General features: G+C 44.5%; 1 protein-coding gene across 2 annotated transcripts in view; it reads right to left on the bottom strand.

The window, feature by feature from the left end:
• Window positions 1-22,213, bottom strand: part of LOC147612900 (uncharacterized) — a 73,869-nt gene that overhangs the window by 51,250 nt on the left and 406 nt on the right. Inside the window, exons 1-7 of one of the 2 annotated variants that reach the window (XR_015263322.1) lie at window positions 21,910-22,213; window positions 21,282-21,480; window positions 10,864-10,956; window positions 10,658-10,786; window positions 10,236-10,290; window positions 7,992-8,045; window positions 7,840-7,917 (exon numbers count right to left, since the gene is read on the bottom strand). The exon at window positions 21,910-22,213 is cut by the window's right edge and continues 406 nt beyond it. Coding sequence is in view for 1 of the 2 variants with exons in the window: in XM_086782174.1 (XP_086638300.1) it covers window positions 7,840-7,917; window positions 7,992-8,045; window positions 10,658-10,786; window positions 10,864-10,956; window positions 21,282-21,480; window positions 21,910-22,213 (857 nt within the window). In the remaining variant the exon portion in view is untranslated. The remainder of the gene's footprint in view (window positions 1-7,839; window positions 7,918-7,991; window positions 8,046-10,235; window positions 10,291-10,657; window positions 10,787-10,863; window positions 10,957-21,281; window positions 21,481-21,909) is intronic. The other variant, XM_086782174.1, reaches the window with a different exon arrangement.

Genomic DNA, 22,213 nt, shown 5'->3' with positions numbered 1-22,213 from the left:
GCAGCTATCAAACCTAGTTTCCACCAAGATCTCTTCCTTTCTAAAGAGTTAATGACAAGCCTGCTCTGCTAGAAAGGCTGGGCTCTGATACCAATGAAACCGATCCGAGAAACTCGAGACTCTTGCAATTCGCTTGCGATTAGAACTCCTACAAGATAGTCTTAACAAAGTGAAGGTAATTGTTAACCACTTTTTATCAAAAGAAAAAACGTAAGCATGACATACACACATGCAACATATGCACAACAACACAAAAGGTCTTAATGAAGGGAAAATAATCTCATCACTCACATGTGCAGAGATTCCATGGTGGGACCATGTCATTGGGGAAACCATAAATAGAGCCTCCTGTGGACAACCTCATTACAATACAATCACATGTTGTATTTGTATTCACAATCACACGCTGTGTTTGTATTGACACCTTTAACAATAAAGGTCCTGTCTCCCACGTTGGCCTTCATCAACATATTAAAGACATGTTCTAGCTCCAATGGACACTGCTGGTTCAGAAGTGGACGGCCTATCTTCAAAGCATCCCCAACACATGCCATCATCTATGTAGAATGATGTCCTACCACACCATGTTGAGTAGAGTCATACAAACACTTTAATACCAGACACAAACTTTAAAACACCGCGGAAGAACCACAAACAATATCAAAACGCAACACTGAGCCGAAACGGCCGGCCCCTCAGAGTAGAAGCTTTTACAACAAACAAGGTGTGGGTGCAAACTTGCACCAAATTTTCCACATCACTTCAGCAAAGACTCTTGCTCAAGAGCAAGATACAAACAGCACCAAGTGTAACTATTTGACCCTCCTAGCTCTATTTCACATGGTGAAACCCATGCTAGGACACCAGATAGGTGAAAGAAGACATGGGGACGGGGTCCATAAGGTTTGACTAAGAAAAAGCACCATTCTTGGTCAAAAAGCAAGAAAAAGCAAAAAAGTCAAACAAGGTTGACCGCGAGCCAAGGACACCACTACAAAGAGAAGATTGAGCCGGACCAAAAAGCTAAAAGGCGCTTTCTCAAAAAGCAACTCTAAGGCCAAAAAGCAAGGCCTTAAAGCTAGAAAAGCAAAGCACCAAAAGTTGAGTAATATTTTATTAATAAAAGTAAAAAGAGCAAAAGCAAAGGCAAAAAGGAAAAAACAAAGCATAAAAAGGCAAAGCAATAGCATGGACAAGCTTTTGGCAAAAAGCAAAGCCCTTTTCAAGTATAAAAAGGCTTGAACCTCTCTTGTTGCATCCTGAAGGAGATCGTAGAGTGTGTGTGGGCATCATTATGATCATGGAGAGCTTCTTCTTCGCCATCAACACCTTCTCCTACTTGCTTTTTAGATGTATGATCAGCCCTTGACTTGTATGGGCATATGCATGAGCGACACGGACACGTGTACGGAGCTGTGCGGATAGAAAATATCAAAAATCCTAAAATTGCTCAAAAAAAACCCTAAAAACTACTTTTTTGAGGTTTTTATCGCCCGAAAACCATTAAAACAGGTTTTATATCAGTTTTCTTGCCAAAAAGAGCTTTTCTAGGGTTTTCTTCATCAACAAGGCTATAGGAGTTGTGGAGATTATTCATGGGATGAGCAAGTGGATTTAGAGCTTGAACATGGAGCTTGGGCATGGAACTTGGACATAGAGCTTGGACATAAACATGAAGCTTGGACATGAACATGGAACCTAGACATATAGCTTGGGCATGAAGCTTGGACATGAACATGGAGCTTGGACATGAACATAGAGCTTGGACATGGAACATAGAACTTAGACATGGAGCTTGGATTTTGGACTTGGATCTAGATTTGGATCTGGAACTAGAATTTGGATACGAACTTAGACTTGGATATGAACTTGGATTTGGATATTGGATCTGGTACTAGCCCGGTGAGAGATACTGGTGGGTCATCCCCGTGGTGTGCTCGACATCAAAGATCTTGTGCCTCGACATCGACGCGACATCGACATCAACATCGACTTGGATATCCTACATCGGCATATCTATTTGTTTTGTATTCATTGATTGTTTTGATCCTGGCCAGTGTGCCCGTGGATTGTTCCGGTATAAATTCTTGAAAGGGGGCAGGGCATGTTCCCCGCTCAATGTGGTGTGCTCTACAAGATCCCTATTCCCTTCTCTCTCCTCTCTCTCCCCTCTCTCTCTACATATCTCTATCTCTTGGACACATGGTTGAGTCTGTCACAGCACGCCCCGTTGGGGTTACACCAAGAAGCTTTCCAAGCGCTGCAATCAGCACTGTACGACGGCCAAGTGAACAGTCGGCTACCCTGTTGTACGGCTAGAGAGAGAAATGAAATGAAATGTTATATTAACGTTTCAAAAGGCCAAAGTGACCTATGAGACCAAAGTTACAACCATGTGACATCTGATACACTGTCTAGAAAAGAAAAGAAAGAACTGAAGATAAGTATCTAGCCTTACAATACATCAGTAGGGAGCATCCAGAAGCAGCAACTAAGGAGAGTGGGAAGCTAATGCTACTACTCAAAATGGGGTGCATGAGTACATGGATACATGAATACATGAATATGGGGGAGTACAAAAGTGACAATGAGTACAACAGTATATGGATGGAGTGGTAATCATCCTAGGAGCTCTAGCATGGATCTCTGCCGGATGGCCTAGATATCAGCACTGTACGGCCAAGTGAACAATCGGCTACCTTGTTTACAGCTAGAGAGAGAAATGAAATGAAATGTTATATTAACGTCTTCAAAAGGCCAAAGTGACCTATGAGACCAAAGTTACAACCATGTGACATCTGATACACTGTTTGGAAAAGAAAAGAAAGAACTGAAGGTAAGTATCTAACCCTACAATACATCAGTAGGGAGCATCCGGAAGCAGCAACTAGGGAGAGTGGGAAGCTAATGCTACTAGTCAAAATGGGAAACATGAGTACATGGATACATGAATATGGGGGCGTACAAAAGTGACAATGAGTACAACAGTATATGGCTGGAGTGGTAATCATCCTAGGAGCTCTAGCATGGATCTGTGCAGGATGGCTTGGATATCTGCCATAGTGAGATGCCTAGTCGGACGAGCCCGATGCCTCGCAATGATGCTCTGAATCCTCCGGTGTAGGCACCGTCTCCGATGTGAGGATCCGCAAACCCTCCAGCGTCTAGATCTGCCCAACTGGATAGCTCACTCAACTAGAGTCCCACGGGGTGCCCACTGCTGGGGGCTGTCGACTGTGTGTCCTCCCGGGTAGTCCCTCTAAAGAAGTCAGTAATCTGTCTCTGTGTGGACTCCCTGCCAGTCGAGCGTCTGCTCTTGATAATGGACTCTCTGAGCTTGCGGATCTCCATGAGATAAAAACCCAAGCATCGCTGATCACAATAGTCCATGACTCTAGCCAGTGGTCCAAATCCCTCTCTGAAAAGGCAATGGTAGCGCCCTTGAATCTCATAATATGCTGTGCAGCGACAGATGTAGTGCTCCTCCGTCTCTCGCTCTATCCAACAAATCCGACAAATCCTGTCCCCTGGAGGTATGCCTCTAAATCTGCCCCTCTCTATCTCTAACTGATGTGAAGAGGTGCGGATCTGCCCAATGGCGCACCTCAATCCATGAGACAGATGGGTATCCATGTAGCTCGGTCTAAGTATAAAGCCATCCTCAGTGGTGCGGAGAATCTATAGAAAGCCATCTTCATCCCCAACTCCTGTGAGGACTCTAGCCATGTCCTTCTAGAGAGAGAGAGAGAGAGAGAGAGAGAGAATGAGAAAGAAAGAAAGAAAGAAAGATTTTATTAACGCCTTCCAAAAGACCGAACTCGGCCTATGAGACAAATCAGTGTACCTGTATGGGTATCCTCTGTCATCTCAACAAAATGAAAAAGTACTGAACTAAAAAGCTAAATCTGGGTGTGCAATAAGTACAATGAGTGGGGGAGGGGATAGAGCTCTACTACTAGGAGAATGCAAAGCTATATGCATGGAGTATACAATCATGATATGCAACCTAGCTAGCTCCATCCTGTACCATACTGGGCGTATAAAATGGTATACATCAATGAAGGGGGTGTCCACACCTCCCTCAAGAACATGCCTGGGTCTGCTCTAAAGCGAGCCAGGCGCTCCGCACCCTCTCTGTGAAACTGAGCTCTGAGCTCTGATCTCTGTCATCTCTCTCTGGTATAGGCGTGGTGTCCGAAAGCCAGGTGTCCTCTGTCTCCTGCGGGCTCTGAGTGTCTCTGCTCTCTTGAGAGTAATTCCCTGCCGTGTAGGGGCTGGGAGTGGGATGGATCTCTGAAAAAATGTAATAATCTCTGTCTGTCGCCCCCCTTCTGGAGCTGTCTGAGCCTGTAATGATGTCTCTCTGTGACGCTGTATGTCTAGAATGAATCTCCCCAGTATGCGCTGGTCTGCTACCTCAAAGATCTGGCGTAGGGAATGTGGCTCTCTGAATAAAATGGGATCTCTCTCTCTGATGGCTGTATATGCTCTGCATCTGCATACATAATGCTCCTCACTCTCCACCTCCTCTCTGCACAATCTGCATACCCTCTCCTCTCGGGGGATCCGTGCTGCTCTGCCAGTCTCGATCTCCAATCGATGTGATGAAACTCTAAGCTGACCAATAGCCACTCGGGAGCCGTGTGGTAAAAAGCCCTCCATGTATCTAGGCCTCTAAAAATCCATCATCAGTGATACTCATGAAGTGATCTCCGTAGTATAGCATCTTCAATGGAAGAGGCTGTGTAGGCGATATCCATGTCTCTCGTGTATAGAGCTGCCATAGGTCATGTCTCAATACTCTATTCCTCTCACTATGAGAGAGACAGATATGTGGCGCATCCCTGTCATACTGGAATGGTGGTAGATGATCCATGTCTAGGCCATGCTGTGAGAACCAATGTGTGACCTGTGCATACCATGATCCTCTGTCTCCTGCCTCAGCCAGCTGTCTAGATGCCTCAAAAGCACTGTATGACAATCTGTCCTGTGGCATCTCTCTGAATCTGTCTAGCAAGCATATAGTCTGGAATATGGCCTCTACCATCATAGGAGGCGCAGCAAACTCTGCTCAGATAATGTCATGAGGTACTGACGATTTGCTGCGTATCATGCATGCCATCATGAGGGCCTGTGGTCTCTCTATCTGTGTCCACCAATGGGTAGCAAGGCCTGGCGCCCATACCGCTGCTCCATACATCAGTGCCGGTGTGACTAATGTGTCAAATAGCCACCCCTTCGTCCGCGGCTCCTGAAAAATGCGCCTGGTGGCACTGTCTCTCTAGCATAGCCAATGCTGCATATCCCCGTGTCAATCTAGCTCTAGCTGCTGAACCCATGGTGAAGCGTGTGGCTGCTACAGAGAAGGTAACCCCTAGGTGTGTGTACGGCCAGTGCACAGAGGGATCCTGTAATCAGCTACTGCAGTTGAGTACGGCCAGCACACAGGGGAGAGAGAGAACCAGTCGGCTGCCCTGCTATACTGCGACAAAGAGAGAAAAAGAAGAAACCGTCTGCTCCTACTGTGTACGCCCACAGCAATGTACGACCAGATCTGAAGGAGAGAGTTCAACAATTGTTGTCTGCCTGTGTCTCATGCGCATCCTCCTCCAAAGAGAGTCCCTCCTCCTACTTTTCATGGAGTCGACCAACCCATAATAGTTGTGCTCTTCCTTTTGTGCCAAAAGTAACTGAGTTGGCCAAAATATCAACTTTTATGCTTTTCCCAAGTAAGTTTCCTCTAGGCACCTCCTTCTGTCCACATATGCATGCCTAGAAGGTAATAATTCCGGCCAGTCTTTATCGATGTGTGAACCTGTTGACTTATAAACCTTATAAGTCACACAAACAAATAAAATCCCATGTTGCTCATGCTCTGTAGCCATTTTTCACACCAAAATATGCCAATGAATGCTTCAGCTTTCTTCTGTGGAAAATCCTCGTTCACACCTTGGCTTTGTTCAGTGTGTGAAACACTAATCAAGACTGATGAAAGGACCAAATGGTGACACGATGCACGTCCCATGAGGCTAAAGCTAAACATAGAGCCTCTACAACAAGCGCTTCTTGAGGGCTGGAAAAGAGTGCACTACAACAGGGGTTATCTAGGCATGCTCCCTCCAAGTTTTTTCACCTTTAAATAAATCTCTCAATGTGGCAAATATGACTGACATACACCCACAATAGACCGAACTTCATATGCAATGGCGGCGAGAAGCTCCCAATTGAGGATTTCCTATACCTTGGCCGGGTCCAAACGGATGCCCTCTAAACTAGTAATGTGACCAAGGTAGACAGCTTCAGATAGAAAAAAAACCTTCTCTTGTTGATGAAGAGCTCGTTAACATCTAATAAATGGAAAACTTCCTCTACATCACGCTCATGCTACTTGAGCATAGGTGAAACGACAGGTATGTTGTCCAAAAAGACAAACACGCTTACCAATTAAGAGTCAAAACACTCGCATCATCTTGTTAAATGTGGTCAATCCAAAAGACATGACCATAAACTCATAGTGAGCCCGCTGAGTCCTAAATGCAATCTTGAAAATGTATGTCTCCACAATTCAAACCTGATGGTACCCACTCTTTAGGTCAATTTTCGGGGAAAGACCTTAGCACCATTCAGCCACTCAAGAATATAGTCGACGCAGGGCATTGAAAACTTACTCTTAATCGTCAACTTATTCACTACATGACAATCCGCGCATAATCGTGACGATCCATCTTTCTTGTGGACAAATAAAATCGGAGCTCCAAAAGGCAACAAACTAGGACATGCTGCGCATGAAGCCTGACCTAAGCAACTCATCTAACCAGTGACCTCCCTGGATTTACTGAGGTAATAACGAAATTTTTAAGGGGGGGGCGGGGGGGGTCCAAGCCAAGTAGAAGATCAATCCTATGATTCTTTGATTGAGCCAGTGGAAGTTAGGGTGGTAAACTATCCTTCAAAAATAACTTTTAAAAATGGCTAAATAAGGTTGCATATCGGCCTTTGTAACAGCACTCTGGACATAGACCATTGCACACTGTGCACCTTTTCTAATCTCCCGCTTTGCTTGAAGACTAGAGATTAAGGTAGAGTTGGGAGTACCGGGCTCATAATTGATCCGGATCGGAGGATTTGATATGTTCCTTAACTTGTGTTTCGCCTAATTCGAATTTGGATGGAACTTGTGAAACCATTTTATTCCCAAGATTATGTCAACTCAATCTCGCACAAATTTGGGGTGTGAATGAGCAACTTATCTCCACAGGCTTTGTCTTGAACCGTGGTACTCGTACCAATGCCAAAACCCTCTACTTTCTCATTAATGGAACAACTCCAAACCATAGTTGAGGGAAACTAAGAATACTTGACTGAGTGTGGCATGTGCCTCCCATTTGTGTGAAGAAGTGCATGTTACTGCCCAGCATGAAGCCTGTTTCAGTTGCAGGATCCAATGCCCAGTCAACGCATTAGATCCCAGTGTGAAGAGGATTCCCAGGCTGCTCAGCTCTGAAACTCCTCAGTTAGCAAGCTAGTTGCAACAGCCATGCCAACAGTTCAAGCAGTTTAGCCAAGTCTTCAATTGAGAAACATAACCGTGTCCATTTTTTCAAGAAATACAAGTGAGCCCTTAGAACACTTTTCTACATCAAAATGTGGAGAATTGGTTTTAAAAACACACAAGTACTAGCATGCATGGGTCACAAGCTCAAGAGTTCATGATCTAAAACCAGCATAAGACCCTTGATCACAATTAACTAAATCTCAATTTGCTATAGCAAACAACACTGATACAAATTAACGAATTCTTTTGGGAAAAAGAAAAAAAAACATGCATGCAAATATCACCTCATGTAGCCCGTTGAATTCCCTCTTCAGTCCATATGAGAAGCTGGTTTTGTCTATAGATGTGATTTTGTTTTTAGCCTGCAAAACCACCATCAAGCTCCATAAAACACTTCAAGATCCTACATTAAGCATAAATAGTAACTTTTATTCACCTGCAGTGCCCTCTCTATTTTGTTGCTTGGAACATTTAGCAGTAGTGAGAGGTTCTGCATGTACAAGGTGACACCAGATTAATAATGTGATTAAAACATGTATTCCCATTGGAAACTTTACAAGCATAACATGCATGTTCCTTGCTAAGCCCTAATTCTCAGGCATAAGATAGACTGCATTTTACAAACTTTGAATGGCACAGATCACATAGAACACATGGGCTGCTTCATACTTCTCGACTTCCCAGCCACAGCTCAGTCTTTAAGCATGCTTTTCTCTTTCCTCCTAACCTCTCTTGATGCTTCTTCAGCCCAGCCTTTGACTGAGTCCCCCTTACCAAGTGGCTGCCATGTGGCCCCAAGATTCCTAAGGTTCAAACCCAGGGAATTCCTTCTTTACTTAATCTGATTGCTGTCATGATCCACTCCCTCAGCATTCTTCTTTCACATTGACAACCGCAACCACTTTCTAAGCCCTCCACAATTCTTGAATCCCAACACATGTTCCGCCCTTCAGGATTTCCATCATGACAACATGTAACACTTCCAAATCTTCTGGTTTTCATCTTTCAAAGCATGCACAGCTCCATATATAAAGCCCAAGCTGGAAGAACTGACCATCAGCAATCTGCTAGAAACAGAGTGAACAAGTGACAATGGTCAACACCAGTCTAAGATTAAGCAAAGACCAAGGGGTTACATGAGCAACCACTTGGGGTTTTATCAGATACTGCCCTTAGGCAGCAGCTCCGACATTCATGCACCCCATTACAACAACATACTTCTCACATGCACCCTGCACTGGAGTGCTATGTGACACACTAGCTCTACATCAATAGGATTTACCTTTTTAGGAATATTTTGTCGCATGCCGTGGCCCCATTGTGAGCCCCAATTTGGGACATGTCATGCACGAGCGACATAGGTCAATCTCCATAGCCATAGAGAGTCCGCATGGGTCCGTCCTCTTACCCACTTGGAGAATTCGTCAGTTAATGCATGTAGAAGTCAAGCCATAGCGGTAGATTTGCATTAGTGCATGTAGTTGCATAGTAGATAGGCGTATGGGCCAGCCAAAGGCCAGCCCATGGCCACAAGCTTCAGTTGGCAACTTGTGTGGGGTTGTTTACAGCCCTGTGCCATGGTGAGAACCAGCCAACAGCATTAGATGCTTCATAGCATCAGCAGACAGCAATAGATGCTTAATAGCATCAGCTAACAGCACTAGGTGTCTAGTAACACCCAGTCGGCCAGCATCAAGGTCACCCAATTCAGGTCGGGCAGCAACAGTCAGTCAGCCATATCACACGGGCAGCATGGAGAAATGTGCAGCATTAAATGCTGCATTAAAGCATTTTTTGTCCAACATCTGCTGGCCGACAGCTGTTCCCTGGACCGACCAACAGCCATCCATCATATATAAAAAGTGCTTTATATTCAGCATTTTCATCCATTCCCAAATCAGATCACAACAGTCCCAAGCAGTTCTAGCATCATCCCCAAGTCCTCCACGAAGAGCATCTTCAGCATTCAGCCAGCATATGTGCATCCCTCAGTTTTGGGATTGCATGGTGGTCATTGAAGAGCAATTCAACACAGCTTGGACAGCATCTAGATCAGCCTGCATTTGGTCTACATCATCCTTGTGTCTACATCATCCTTGCGTCTGGTAGTCCTCAGTCATCATTCATTTTCATTGTACGTTCTTCAAAGAAATATAAGCAAATACTCCTGCTTGCAAGGGGGGGGGGGGCGGCTTTCAGTGGGTAAATTGGGACCCAATACTGTGTCAACTCTGATCTGCTTTCTCTCTCTAAGTGGGATTGCACCCTCACGGGTATAAAGAAGGCTTTGTTGTGTGTTACGACGATCAACCTATTGCATGCTACACTACTGAGGCCGAGTATGAGGCAAATTAGATGAGAGGCAGACCATTGCGAGACCTGTTTGCTAAAGGGGCAAGGACACTGCATAAAGGGGCTGCACATGGACAGAGTTGGGATGCATGCCTATAAAGGGATAATCAGTAACCAAAGCCTGCATTGGCCTACGAGAATGAGCAGAACAGGAACAAATGAACAACAAAAGACCGGAGTTAGACACCAAGAATGGGGCAAAATCAGAATCAAAGAGCAAGGTGCAGGTTTGGGGAAGATTTTGGGACTTTGGCCGGCCTAGATGCAGGCCAATGGCCACCCACACACCAAAGGGATCAACCAGGGCTTTGCAGTGTGAGAAGCTCACTTGGGTTATGAATAGTGATCCCAGCCCTCATCAGCGAGTGCAATGCAGCCCAAATCTGTAGCAAAAGAAGACCATATCTTCAGAGGCTTGGTAAAATGACCTGTTGGAAACAAAGAAAAAGAGGCACACGGTTGCTTGGTTCTTCAGTTTTTAGCCAGTCCACTATTTTTTCCCCTCTTTGAAATCTTTGCTATATTCCACCCATGCTTATCCATTGCTATATTCCACCTATGCTTATCCATTGCACCCTGCACACCACACAACCACCCCCCCCAAAAAAGAAAAACAAAACCCAAAATCCCCCCTAGTTCATTCGCACTAGATGCCGTTCTTCCTCGCCCACTTGGAACTACCATACAAAACAAATGCTAACTCAGCCTAACAATTGCAACCAAAGAAAAGGTTTACAATATTAGAGATACCTCCACTGTAACAGGTTTTCCTTCATGTATCAATTGAGCTTTTCCTCTCTTAACCGCGAACATGATCTCATGTAGGTAGGCAGGAACTCGCATCATCCTTGAGTGATCTGCAATTGCTCTTGTAACACCCTGCCATTAACAGCATCCTATCACACAGCAAGCACAACCCAAACCCAGGAAGGTTCAGTTTATCAATGCCGGCTTACCTGCCGAATCCACCAATGTACATATGTTGAAAGCTTGTAGCCTCTTCGATGATCGAATCTCTCCAACCCACGGAGGAGACCCTTTGAACCTTCCTGCAATGAAAAATGATCTAAGCAGAAAATTGTAAGATATGCCAATTCTAGCCATAAAAATGTAGGAAACCTCTCACCAGATGCCAAACAATGAAAGCTAAAAAAAGCTAAAAGAAAACACGTAAATACAATTGTGACCCCAGTATAGGACCCGATAAACCCCTACAAGTAATACTTGCTTTGCTCCACTGGAGCCTGATCAGGCTGAAAGCCATTGTACATGCTGTGAAATAATGTCTTGTCATGCCCCAATTCACAATGGCAAGAAGTTAACTGACTGCACATTTTTCTGCTGATCTGCAGGTGACTTCATGACAGCTGTACACAACAACGACACCAATCTTGGGTCAAACCAAGTAGGCAACAATTGACAAGGGACTTGATGTGTACCGTTTCCTTCCTCTTTTCTCCTGGCTGCTTTTGCAGTTTCAAGAGGCCCTTTGCTTCTGCTCAGTTTGTTGTGAGTAAGATTGTAAGAAAAAAAATGCTGTCTGATGTCATCTGTGTTCTCTCTCCAAATAGCCTTACAATGGCAACAAATCTGCCTTGTATCGTATCCTCACATGATAGGTCGTCTACACGGGACTCATCAATCTGTCTTGTTTCCTTCCTTGTCTCTTCTTGAAAAGCGTGCTTATGAAGCTACACTCTAATCTTCCTTTCTCCTAGCCTCTCATCGATTATTTCATATTAGAAATGGTGAATGCACACACTCAGCTTCTTTACATTTCAGTTTATGGCATTAATGAATTGAATATTTGAATATTTATAGGGCAATCCAACCATTGTGCATACTAATCCATGCTCAAGGAGGTGAAAAATAACAGTCTTGGAAAAAAACAACAATTATGCTGTTGATAAAATATGTGCATTCCACATTCTAATTACGGGCATTGCTGAAGGGGATAAGCACCGTGCATTTGGGCATGAGGTGCAACTTAATTTCCCCAAGCTTCAGAATGGAAACCAGGTGAATTGACTTGGTCTCACATAACCTTCATGGTCTTACTTCTTGTAATTGTTCACCCCAAGGACTGAAAAATGGTTGTACAAGTGGTCTTTTCATGTTTAGTCAACTATACATGCATGCCTTAACACGTGTAAGGTAGCTTCACTCTCCTAGACATGCCACACTCATGAGCCTGCATATTCTATTGGAAGGTCATGGCATGGTTGCCTACATCCCACATGCATAGAGTCCCAAACAATGGGATCATCTATATAAGTAATAGAAGACTAGGGCCATTCTCATCCCTCCACCAATTTTCGTGGCTTCGAAGGGATTAGGGTGGTAGCGGTTAAGCGCGCACATGCGTGAACACTACTCGGTTGGATGACCTCCCAAGAAGTGGCCCCCAAATTCCAACATGGTATCAGAGCCAAGGAGGGCATGTTGGGATGTTGTTAGTGAAGCTAGTCGACTTGCCTATTCCTGTCGACGGAGCTGAACGAAGGCCGAACGCGTGTATGAGCGGATGGACAAGCTTGCTCACATGCCGGGTGTAATCACGGGCCAAAAAGAAGGCCGTGTGGGTAAAATCCTAAGGTTATGATGGGGAGAAACCTGTAATTAGGGTTTAGAGTTCATTCATGGGAGACATACACAGAGAAGCAAGGGAGAGAGAGAGAGAGAGTTGTGGGGATAAGTCAACTCATGAGGCATGAGTGTGTGACTCCCCTATCACACATGTATATTGCACTAGTACACATAGTGCACTTAGTACATTAAAAGTACTAAGTGTACTATGTACTATAACTTATGGGCTTGTACACACTATAAGGGTGGGCATAACGCCTTTACCCCAACAACCTCCCACTTAAAGGCAAAGTGCCCTTAAGTAAAGGAAAAGAAAAATCAGCATGTACATGATAATATACAAGGCCATATCAAGGCTGAAAATGGCCTCATCCAATGCCCATCAAGTGTCTGCAATGAGCAAACCGCTCCGGAGGCAAACTCTTCGTCAACAGATCAGCCGGGTTGTCATCCGTGTGAATCTTAACAAGCTGAATTTGCTTGTTCTCTATCACCTCTCTGATGAAGTGATACTTCACATCCACATGCTTCGTCTTTGCATGAAAGACAGGGTTCTTTGCCAACTGGATGGCACTCTGACTGTCACAATGCAACAATGGAATATCCCCTGTATAACCCAAATCAACCACTAACCGAGATAGCCATAATGCCTCCTTGCAAGCCTCTGTGGCTGCAATATACTCGGCCTCTGTAGTAGATAAGGCTGTGCACTTCTGCATCCTGGATATCCATGACACAGCACCTCCTGTGAATGTAAATACATAACCGGTAGTAGACTTCCGGTTATCTGGATGACCGGCATAATCCGAATCCGTGTAACCATGCACTAATGCATCCTGTTTGCCAAAGCAAATGCACAAATCCTGTGTGCCCTTCAGGTATCTCATGACACCTTTCACTGCTTCCCAATGCTTCTTGCCAGGGTTGGCCATGTATCTAGAAACCACTCCCACTGCAAATGCAATGTCCGGCCTAGTAGCAACCATGGCATACATGAGACTGCCACAAGCTGAAGCATACGGAATCTTGGCCATATCAGCCCTGTCACTATCCGACTGTGGGCTGTCCATAGCACTGAGTTTCACATATGGAGGCAAAGGAGTACTAGCTTTCTTCCCCCCGTCCATATTGAACCTCTGCAAGACTTTGCCAATGTATTCCTTCTGAGACAAATACAACACATGCTGATTTCTGTCCCGAAGTATCCGCATACCCAAGATGTGATTTGCATCACCCAAATCCTTCATATCAAAGGTTTCATGCAGCCTCTTCTTCAAAGCATCCATCTCTTTACGAGATTTCCCGGCAATCAACATATCATCAACATACAAAATGAGAATCAAGAGACTGCCATCCAAAGCTTTCTTGGTGTACAAGCAGTGATCTATGTCACTTCTCCTGAATTTCTGAGTTTTCATGAATGTATCAAATTTATGATACCATTCTCTTGGTGCCTGTTTGAGCCCATAAAGACTCTTTTTCAGCTTGCATACAAGCTTCTCCTTTCCACTCACTGCATAACCCTCTGGCTGCTGCATATATATCTCCTCATGGAGATCACCGTGAAGAAAAGCAGTCTTCACATCCATCTGAATCAAGTCCAGATCATCATGCGCAACCAAAGCCAACACAGCTCTAAGTGTGGTCATTTTGACCACTGGAGAGAAGATCTCATCAAAGTCCACACCATATTCTTGCTTGAAGCCCTTAGCCACTAACCTGGCTTTGTATCTTGGCTTTGCATCTGATGCAACTTTGAGCCTGTATACCCACTTGCATGGCAAAACCTTCTTGCCTGCAGGCAAAGGCACCAACTTCCATGTTCCATTTTTATGCAGAGAATCCATCTCTGACTTCATGGCACGCTCCCATAGAGCCTTGTCTGCCCTCTGTAAAGCCTCTTTATAACATGAGGGCTCCCCACAGTCAGTAAGCATCAAATAGTCAACCCCTGGAACAAACCTGTCAGGGGCTCTGGAGGGTCTAGTGGACCTCCGTACCCAATGACCATCATTTGCAGGTTGCTGTCCAGCCTGCATATCACCCATTGGTGGCTCCTGTTCCATGCCATAAGGCTGAAAAATCATGCCCGGTATCTCCTCCAACTGTGGTATATCCATAGGGATATCTTCTGCCATCTCTGGCTGTCCATTTGGACCATTTTCAGCACCATTTAAGGGCTGGTTTTCCTGCTGTAATGGCTGATTTACAGCCCTTTGTTGTTGTCCATGATGTCCATCATCATCAAAGATGACTCTGCTAGGCTCCTGTTGCCTTGCAGGCTCCTTATACATGCATGTTTCATCAAAAATGACATCATTGCTGCGTATGATCTTTCTATTCATGGGATCCCAAAGTCTATACCCCATTTCACCTCTGTCACCATATCCTAGGAATATGCATTTATGAGACTTAGGATCAAGTTTGGTGCGCATTTCCCTGCGTATGTGCACGTACGCAACGCAACCAAACACTCTCAAGTGCTTGTATGACGGAGGCTTCCCTGTCCATACTTCTTCTGGCACTTTCCCACCAAGCCTCGTGTTAGGTGACCTATTTATAAGGTGTACGGCTGTCATAACAGCTTCAGCCCAAAAACCATGAGGTAATGCAGCATGTGACAACATAGAACGGACCTTCTCCTGTATGGTCCTGTTCATCCTCTCTGCTGTCCCGTTTTGTGGAGGATCATAAGGAGTAGAAAGCTCCCTCTTGATGCCTTTAGCATCACAAAAGTCCTGAAACTGTTTGGACATATACTCTCCACCATTGTCGGAACGCAAAGCCTTCAGTGTTTTGCCAGTTTGATTCTCAACAAGAGCAACAAACTTCTCAAACACTGAGAATGTATCACTCTTCAAACGAAGAGGATAGACCCACACCTTGCGTGTGGCATCATCAATAAAAGACACAAAATATTTTGCCCCTCCCAAAGAAAGCTGAGGCATCTCACATACATCTGTATGCACAAGCTCTAACTGAGCATCTTTCTGTCCAAGAGCTTTCTTGTGGGGGCACTGTAGTTGCCTACCATATATACAATGCTCACAAAACTGAAAACTTGAAAACTTTAGAGAAGGCAAGTAACCCAAACGAGACAATTGCTCCATTCCTTTGACACTCATGTGTCCCAACCGGCTATGCCACATAGAGATTTCCGGCAGCTCGGTTGCATTTACATTAGCATGGTGACAAACACCTGCATGCATGAAATAAAGAGTGTCCACCTTAGAGCCTCTGGCAACAACCAGTGAGCCCTTACTAATCTTCCACTTTCCACTACCAAATGTGGTAACATAATCAGCATCATCAAGCTGTCCAGTAGAAAGCAGATTCTTCTTGATCTCAGGCACATGCCTGACATCATGGAGCATAAGCTGTGAGCCATCTGAAAATACAAGCCTTACATCACCTCTGCCAAGAATCTTGCATGCATGGTTATCACCCAAATAAACCACTCCTTCATTGCCAGCAGTGTACCTGACAAACAAGTCTCTGCAACCTGTGACATGAAAGGAGGCACCTGAATCAATGATCCATGAGTGCATACCATGACCACCTGTAAGAAGTGAATGGGCATCAAGTGAAGAAGTAAAGAGGACCTCATCCTCACTGCCACCTGCATGTGACACATTGATTTCTTCGATCTTGACTCCACTTTTGCCCTTTGGCTTTACATCTTTGGCTTCATCCTTCTCTTTGTCTTTGCCTTTTCCCTTTTCTTTCTGATCATTTTTCCATTTGTAGCATTGCTTTTTAATGTGTCCCTTCTTGCCACAATAATGGCATTCCAAATCCTTTTTGGAGCGAGACTTGCTCCTTCCCCTTTCTTGGCTTTTCCCCCTTTGCTGGGATCTCCCACGTGCATTCATTGCATTAGACTTGCCAACAGAGTTGTTTTTCCTGTTCATCTCTTCTTGAAGAAGAGCACCCTCAACATCTGCATATGACAGCATAGCATTCGAATTGCTAGTGGCTGTCCTGAATGTGTCCCAACTCTCTGGCAAAGTGCATAACAAAAAGGTGGCTTTGAACTCATCGTCCATTGCCAACTTTTGATTTATGACCTGGCTGACAATACCATTAAACTCATTGAGATGGGCTGTCATAGAAGCCCCTTCCTTCATCTGAAGGCCTATGAGTTTCTTCAACCAATACACTTTGCTTGAGGCACTTTGTTGGGCATACAAGTCCTGCAATCTCTGCCACATTCCCCAAGCTGTCTTCTCTTCACGAATGCTGAAAAGTAATGAGTCTGACACAGACAACATGATAGTAGATCTTGCCAGCTCATCCATATCTTCCCACTCTTCAGCTGTAAGAGAAGCGGGCATCACACCCCTTTCTTTGATAGGCTTGTGCTGCTTTTTCTGAAGCAACACATTGTAGCACTGGGTTTGCCAAATGTCATAATTCTGCGAGCCTTCAAGCTTCTTGATGTGAAGCAATGAAGAGCTCTCACCTGTGGTTGCCATAGCAATATGCAACCTTTAATGCCTGACTCCCTGCAAATGTGCAAACACTGCACCCTAAGCACACAAAGTGCTTACAAATGTTCTCCCAAGCTTTATCTCCCACTGCGGAAGCAAGAATGCAACTTTTCTCCCACTTTTTGTGATGAAAACACCAAAATCTGGTTGCTGCAGATTTTGGACAGCACCTTAAATGTCCTCTTTTGCCCTTCCAAAGTACTGTACAGCAGTACTAAGCGCTCTCCAATGATGTACCAAACCTGTACCGGCAATTTCAGCAGCTGAATTTGAACCTTTTGATCACTCAAAACAGTGTACAGCCATGCCCAAACATGCACAAAGCTGTGCCAAATCTGTACCAGCAGGTACAATAGCAATAAATGCTCTCCTGGCTGTCCAAATGAGTGAAAATCAGATTTTTTACAGTCACGAACACTGCATAAAACAGTCCCGAACAGAAATTGGGCAAAAGCCCCTTGACTGCAAGCTGATTTTTGAGGATTCAAGGCATAAAAGTCTCGCCTGCTGCTTTGCCAAGCTCAACAAGCATACAAACTTGAAAAGCCCTTTGATTTGAGATCAATTTCTGATCATGCATGGTACATTGGCGCACATGAAGGCATCCAGAGTGTTCACGATGCTTCCCCCTGGCCACATATACATCAAATACGTGAAAGCCCCTTGATTTACAGGCACATTGGGTGCTTGTAACGCATCAGCACATTAACCACAGCATAAAATGCGATCGCCTGCATGCAAATCAACCAAATCGGCACAAAAGCCCCTTGATTTGCACTGCAATTTGCTGCAATTTGCTGCGATTTTGCCCAAATGTACAATTTTTCACATCATACAGCATGTATGAGTGCTTAATTGCACAATTACATCAAAAGCCCCAAATTTCGACATCCAATTTCCTGCAAATTGATCCTGATTTGACCAATTTCCTGCAAATTTATCCTGATTGTGACCAATGTCACCCGATTTTGCCAATTTTGCTCAAAATTGAGCAATTGGGCACCTGTACCTGCTCAATTGATAATTGTACCTGCTCAATTGCAAGTCCCAAAAAAAAATTGAAGCAAAATACCTCTGAATTTGCAGGTGGATTTCTGTTGCAGGAGGGGGGTTTGCTGATGTTGATGCTGCTGCAGTTCTGTGCAGGTGGGGGAGACTGCTGCGAGCGCTGATCCTTGGTGGAAGTAAAAGCAGGTGCGAAGATGGTACCCAGCGCTAATACGATTGCAGTCGACGGCTCGGGTGGCGCACCAGGAAGGGGGGCGAACCTTCAACAAAAGCCCCTTGACGCACTCTTCACAGCCACGCGTCAGTGCCTGCAGCAAACGAGGCGGTTCTTGCTTCGACGCAAAGGGGGGGAGCGCTGACGTGGAGCGAAGCACCTTTCGCCTTCGCCTGGCTGCACACCAGGTTGCGTTGGAGTCTTCGCCGGCTGTGCGCTGGAACTCCCCGCGCGTATGCTGCCTTTTGTTTGTGTTTGCCTGCTTCGACTAGCGCCTTCTTCTTCGCTCCACGCTTGATGCCACGCTAGACTGCTGTAGGCGCCTGGCTGCTGTGATTCAGCACAGAAGTGGCTTCCGCCACCTTCTCCTTACGCCCACCAATCTACTACAGCTGCCCACGCAATGAAGATGTGTCTGGCCTCTTCACACACAGGCTGCGCCCAACCTGCTGGTCGCTTTTGGCTTGACTGGAGACTCTGAAGACAACAAAGGACCAGGGAACAATCTGCTTGCACTGAATGGCTCTGATACCAGTTGATGGGGAGAAACCTGTAATTAGGGTTTAGAGTTCATTCATGGGAGACATACACAGAGAAGCAAGGGAGAGAGAGATTGAGAGTTGTGGGGATAAGTCAACTCATGAGGCATGAGTGTGTGACTCCCCTATCACACATGTATATTGCACTAGTACACATAGTGCACTTAGTACATTAAAAGTACTAAGTGTACTATGTACTATAACTTATGGGCTTGTACACACTATAAGGGTGGGCATAACGCCTTTACCCCAACAGGTTACCAACCGTGACATTACTAACATTGCGAGAAGCCTCTGAGCCCCGTATCATCAGACTTTGGGTGCCCTACATCCTGGCCGCCGAGGGAGGGTGTTGGAAGGTCGTGGCTTGGCCGCCTACATCCCACATGCCTAGAGTCCCAAGCAATGGGATCATCGATAAGTAATAGAAGACTAGGTCCATTCTCATCCCTCCACCAATTTTCGTGGCTTGGAAGGGATTAGAGTGGTGGAGGTTAAGCGCGCAGTGGCGTGAACACTACTGGGATGGGTGACCTCCCGAGAAGTTGCCCCCAATTTCTAACATATACTAAACTAACAACCAAGACAAGTCATCTTCCTTTTCATCTACACAATCCTTAGATACCAAAAGATAGCACCACCAGCTAGAATCTATATATTTTAAGATGTGACTTTGTTACAAATCATGTAGCTTAGCATAAACTATTTAGTAGTGAAATGAAATTATTCACCTTTTTCATGTAAAAAGTGTGCTCAAATTTACTTTAATGTGGTTAGCCATAAGTTATCCTCTTATGCTAGCCCCTTAAGTCGGACACCTAATATTAATATTTATTTCATGCATAAAATGGAAAACGCATGTACTTGCAAGTTTCATATGTTGCCATGGCAGGATACAAGCTTACGAATGAACGAAGGGTCATAAGTGACCACAGGATATTAATTTATCCCCAAGAAGAAGGTGTAGATTTAATCTTGCCTTAAGAAATAAGGGGTGGTCAAGTAAGAAACGGATTGAAACTTTCTGGCATTGGCTAGAGTTATGACAGTCCAATCAATGGGCTAGGGTTTTCTCATAAACCAATTATTGTATATAAAGAGTTCACCAATTCATTGTGAAAGAGTCGAAGCCTCATTCTCAAGGGCATTCTCAGCCATATCTATCCCAACCTCCTTCTACCTTCACCACAAGCTTCAACCCTGTTTCTAACCTTTTCTAGGGCTGATTTGAAACCTTAAATCAGCCCCCCTTGCGTATAAAAGCTTCAGCACAGTTTCAATCCTCTTCTTGGGCTGATTTGAAACCCTAATCAAGCCCCGTTGCTTACATGAGCTTCGGCCCTCTTTTAACTCTAATCTTGAGCTTGCTTGCAACCCTAAATCAGGCCCCTGCTTACCACATTAACATAACTATAAGATCTAGTACAAATCAACAATACAAGTTGAAGTGGTGGTACTCCTACGGGAGGGATTGATTGTAACCTCTTGACAAATCAACAAAGTTCCTCAATGGGGTGGGTTCCCCAATTGGCCCTAGTGTTAGCCTCTTTTGTCTTGTCCCTTCTATCTCTTGTCTATTGCTTCAATTTCATCATATCAAAAACCCATTCTACTATGGACACCTCCTCATTTCAAACCCATGAATATTTTCTTTCCAACATAAAACATGATGTTTTATGTTAATTGTTTAAGTTATTATTGAACCTTGTTCTCTTGGTTGCCAAAGAGAACATGTTTATTTTTTGCCTCTTGTCTCTTCTGTCTCTTGTCTATTGCTTATTTTTGTTCATCTTTGATGCATTGCTTCTAGTTAATCATGGCAAAAACCCATTCTACTATGGGCACCTCCTCATCTCAAGCCCCATGCATATTCTCTTTCCCAACATAATATATTATGTTTAATGTTAATTGTTTAAGTTATTATTAAAGCTTGTTCTCTTAGTTAACAAAGAAAATGTATGAATGGTTGATGATTTAGTAATTGAATATATTAAATGGCCAGAGGAGTTTTTCGTCTTCCGCCTTCCCGAATCCACCTACATGAGCGAGGGATGGTGACGCTTCCCTATAGGGATTCTTAAAAAGGGCTTGATTAGTGGACCAATTACTCGAATGGATATCCATTCCTGCCATCCAAAATCCCCTACATGAGCGAGGGATGGTGAAAACTCCTTGCGGTGTTCTTAAAAAGGGATCAATCTTAATTAGTCACGCGCATAAGAACTTAAATTTACCACGAAATGTAATATAGTTGCTTCCAAAGTTCAAAGTAAAACATCTCTTCTTGTCTTGCTATTTTGCAGACACAATGCAAAAAGCACCAGACGTAAGGACACTTTAAGATTATGTGACTAGACTAATGTCGTGCATCTTACCTCAAAACAAACATTAGTTCAATAAACACAGGACCAAAGTAAAGCATAGCATGGAGTCATCCATGACCAAAGTGATGAATTGCATAGAAGCATTTTCGTGAAAAACTAGGCAAACTCGACAAAAATTTGACCATTTCTGGGCCTTGCTTATTGCTAACTAACCTGAATAAGGTCGACCATGTCCACTCCCAGGTTTTGATAATGCTTTGCAACAGAAACAACCAGCCGTAGATGGGATATGAGCATCTTGTTCCTTGCAACCTCACCCTCAGCCACCATCGAAAGCAGCTCTCCAGTTGATACTTGAACGGACTGCGCCCAAAGCTCATATGGTGGTTCATAGCCAAGTTTCTTCTCTAACCTAATTATCAAGGCCAGACAATTCTTTGATCTTAAAACTGATATTCACAACTTGCAAAACAAACGCCTTTATCCCAGTCAGTGGGCTTGTTGCTGGTCAGATCTGCAAATGCTACGTGAATAGGCTCTTTTTACAAGCCATTATCGCAGCCAGAGGGCTTGTTGTTGGTCAGATCTGTAAATGCTATGTGGATAGGCTCTACGTGCAAGCACAGCATTGTGTAGCATGTGAATAGCAGCCATGTCATTATTATGCATGCCCAAGCGAGTTGACAGCATCCAAGAATGGTCCAGTGCAAGCAGATGCAACTTGTAAGCATTCAAATCTTCACACACGAGCCACTGTGCTGAGTTTCTAGCACATCGCCTAACGCAAAGAGTTGAACTTGATGTGAACATCAACCATCATCACACTCACACACAGACTTACCTGCTTTTGGCCTTCTCAAGGCTTTGGCGAATTCTCATCTGTCTAGTGAAACCTTGCTCTTCATCCTTGGTATACATTCCGCATCCAGCAGTTGGTCTGAGGAAAGAAGAGACAAAGTCATGCAGCGGCTCGACTTTAACCTTGCCCCTCCTTCTCTTGCGCTGGACCTCTGGTGTCTCTCCAGGCACAGTAAAATGCAAAGCTCTCAAGTCCATCTCGCTAAAGTTAGAACCCACAGCATTTGCTCTCGGCCTGGCACTTAACCTACGATGTCTTGCAGATGGATGACCCGACCTCACAACAG

Source organism: Cibotium barometz, chromosome 44, assembly GCF_041138505.1.
Source record: "Cibotium barometz isolate CiBa-2024 chromosome 44, ASM4113850v1, whole genome shotgun sequence".
Lineage (NCBI taxonomy): Eukaryota > Viridiplantae > Streptophyta > Polypodiopsida > Cyatheales > Cibotiaceae > Cibotium > Cibotium barometz.
Note: the sequence above shows the minus strand (reverse complement) of the source record. Positions and strands in the feature narration are given on the sequence as shown.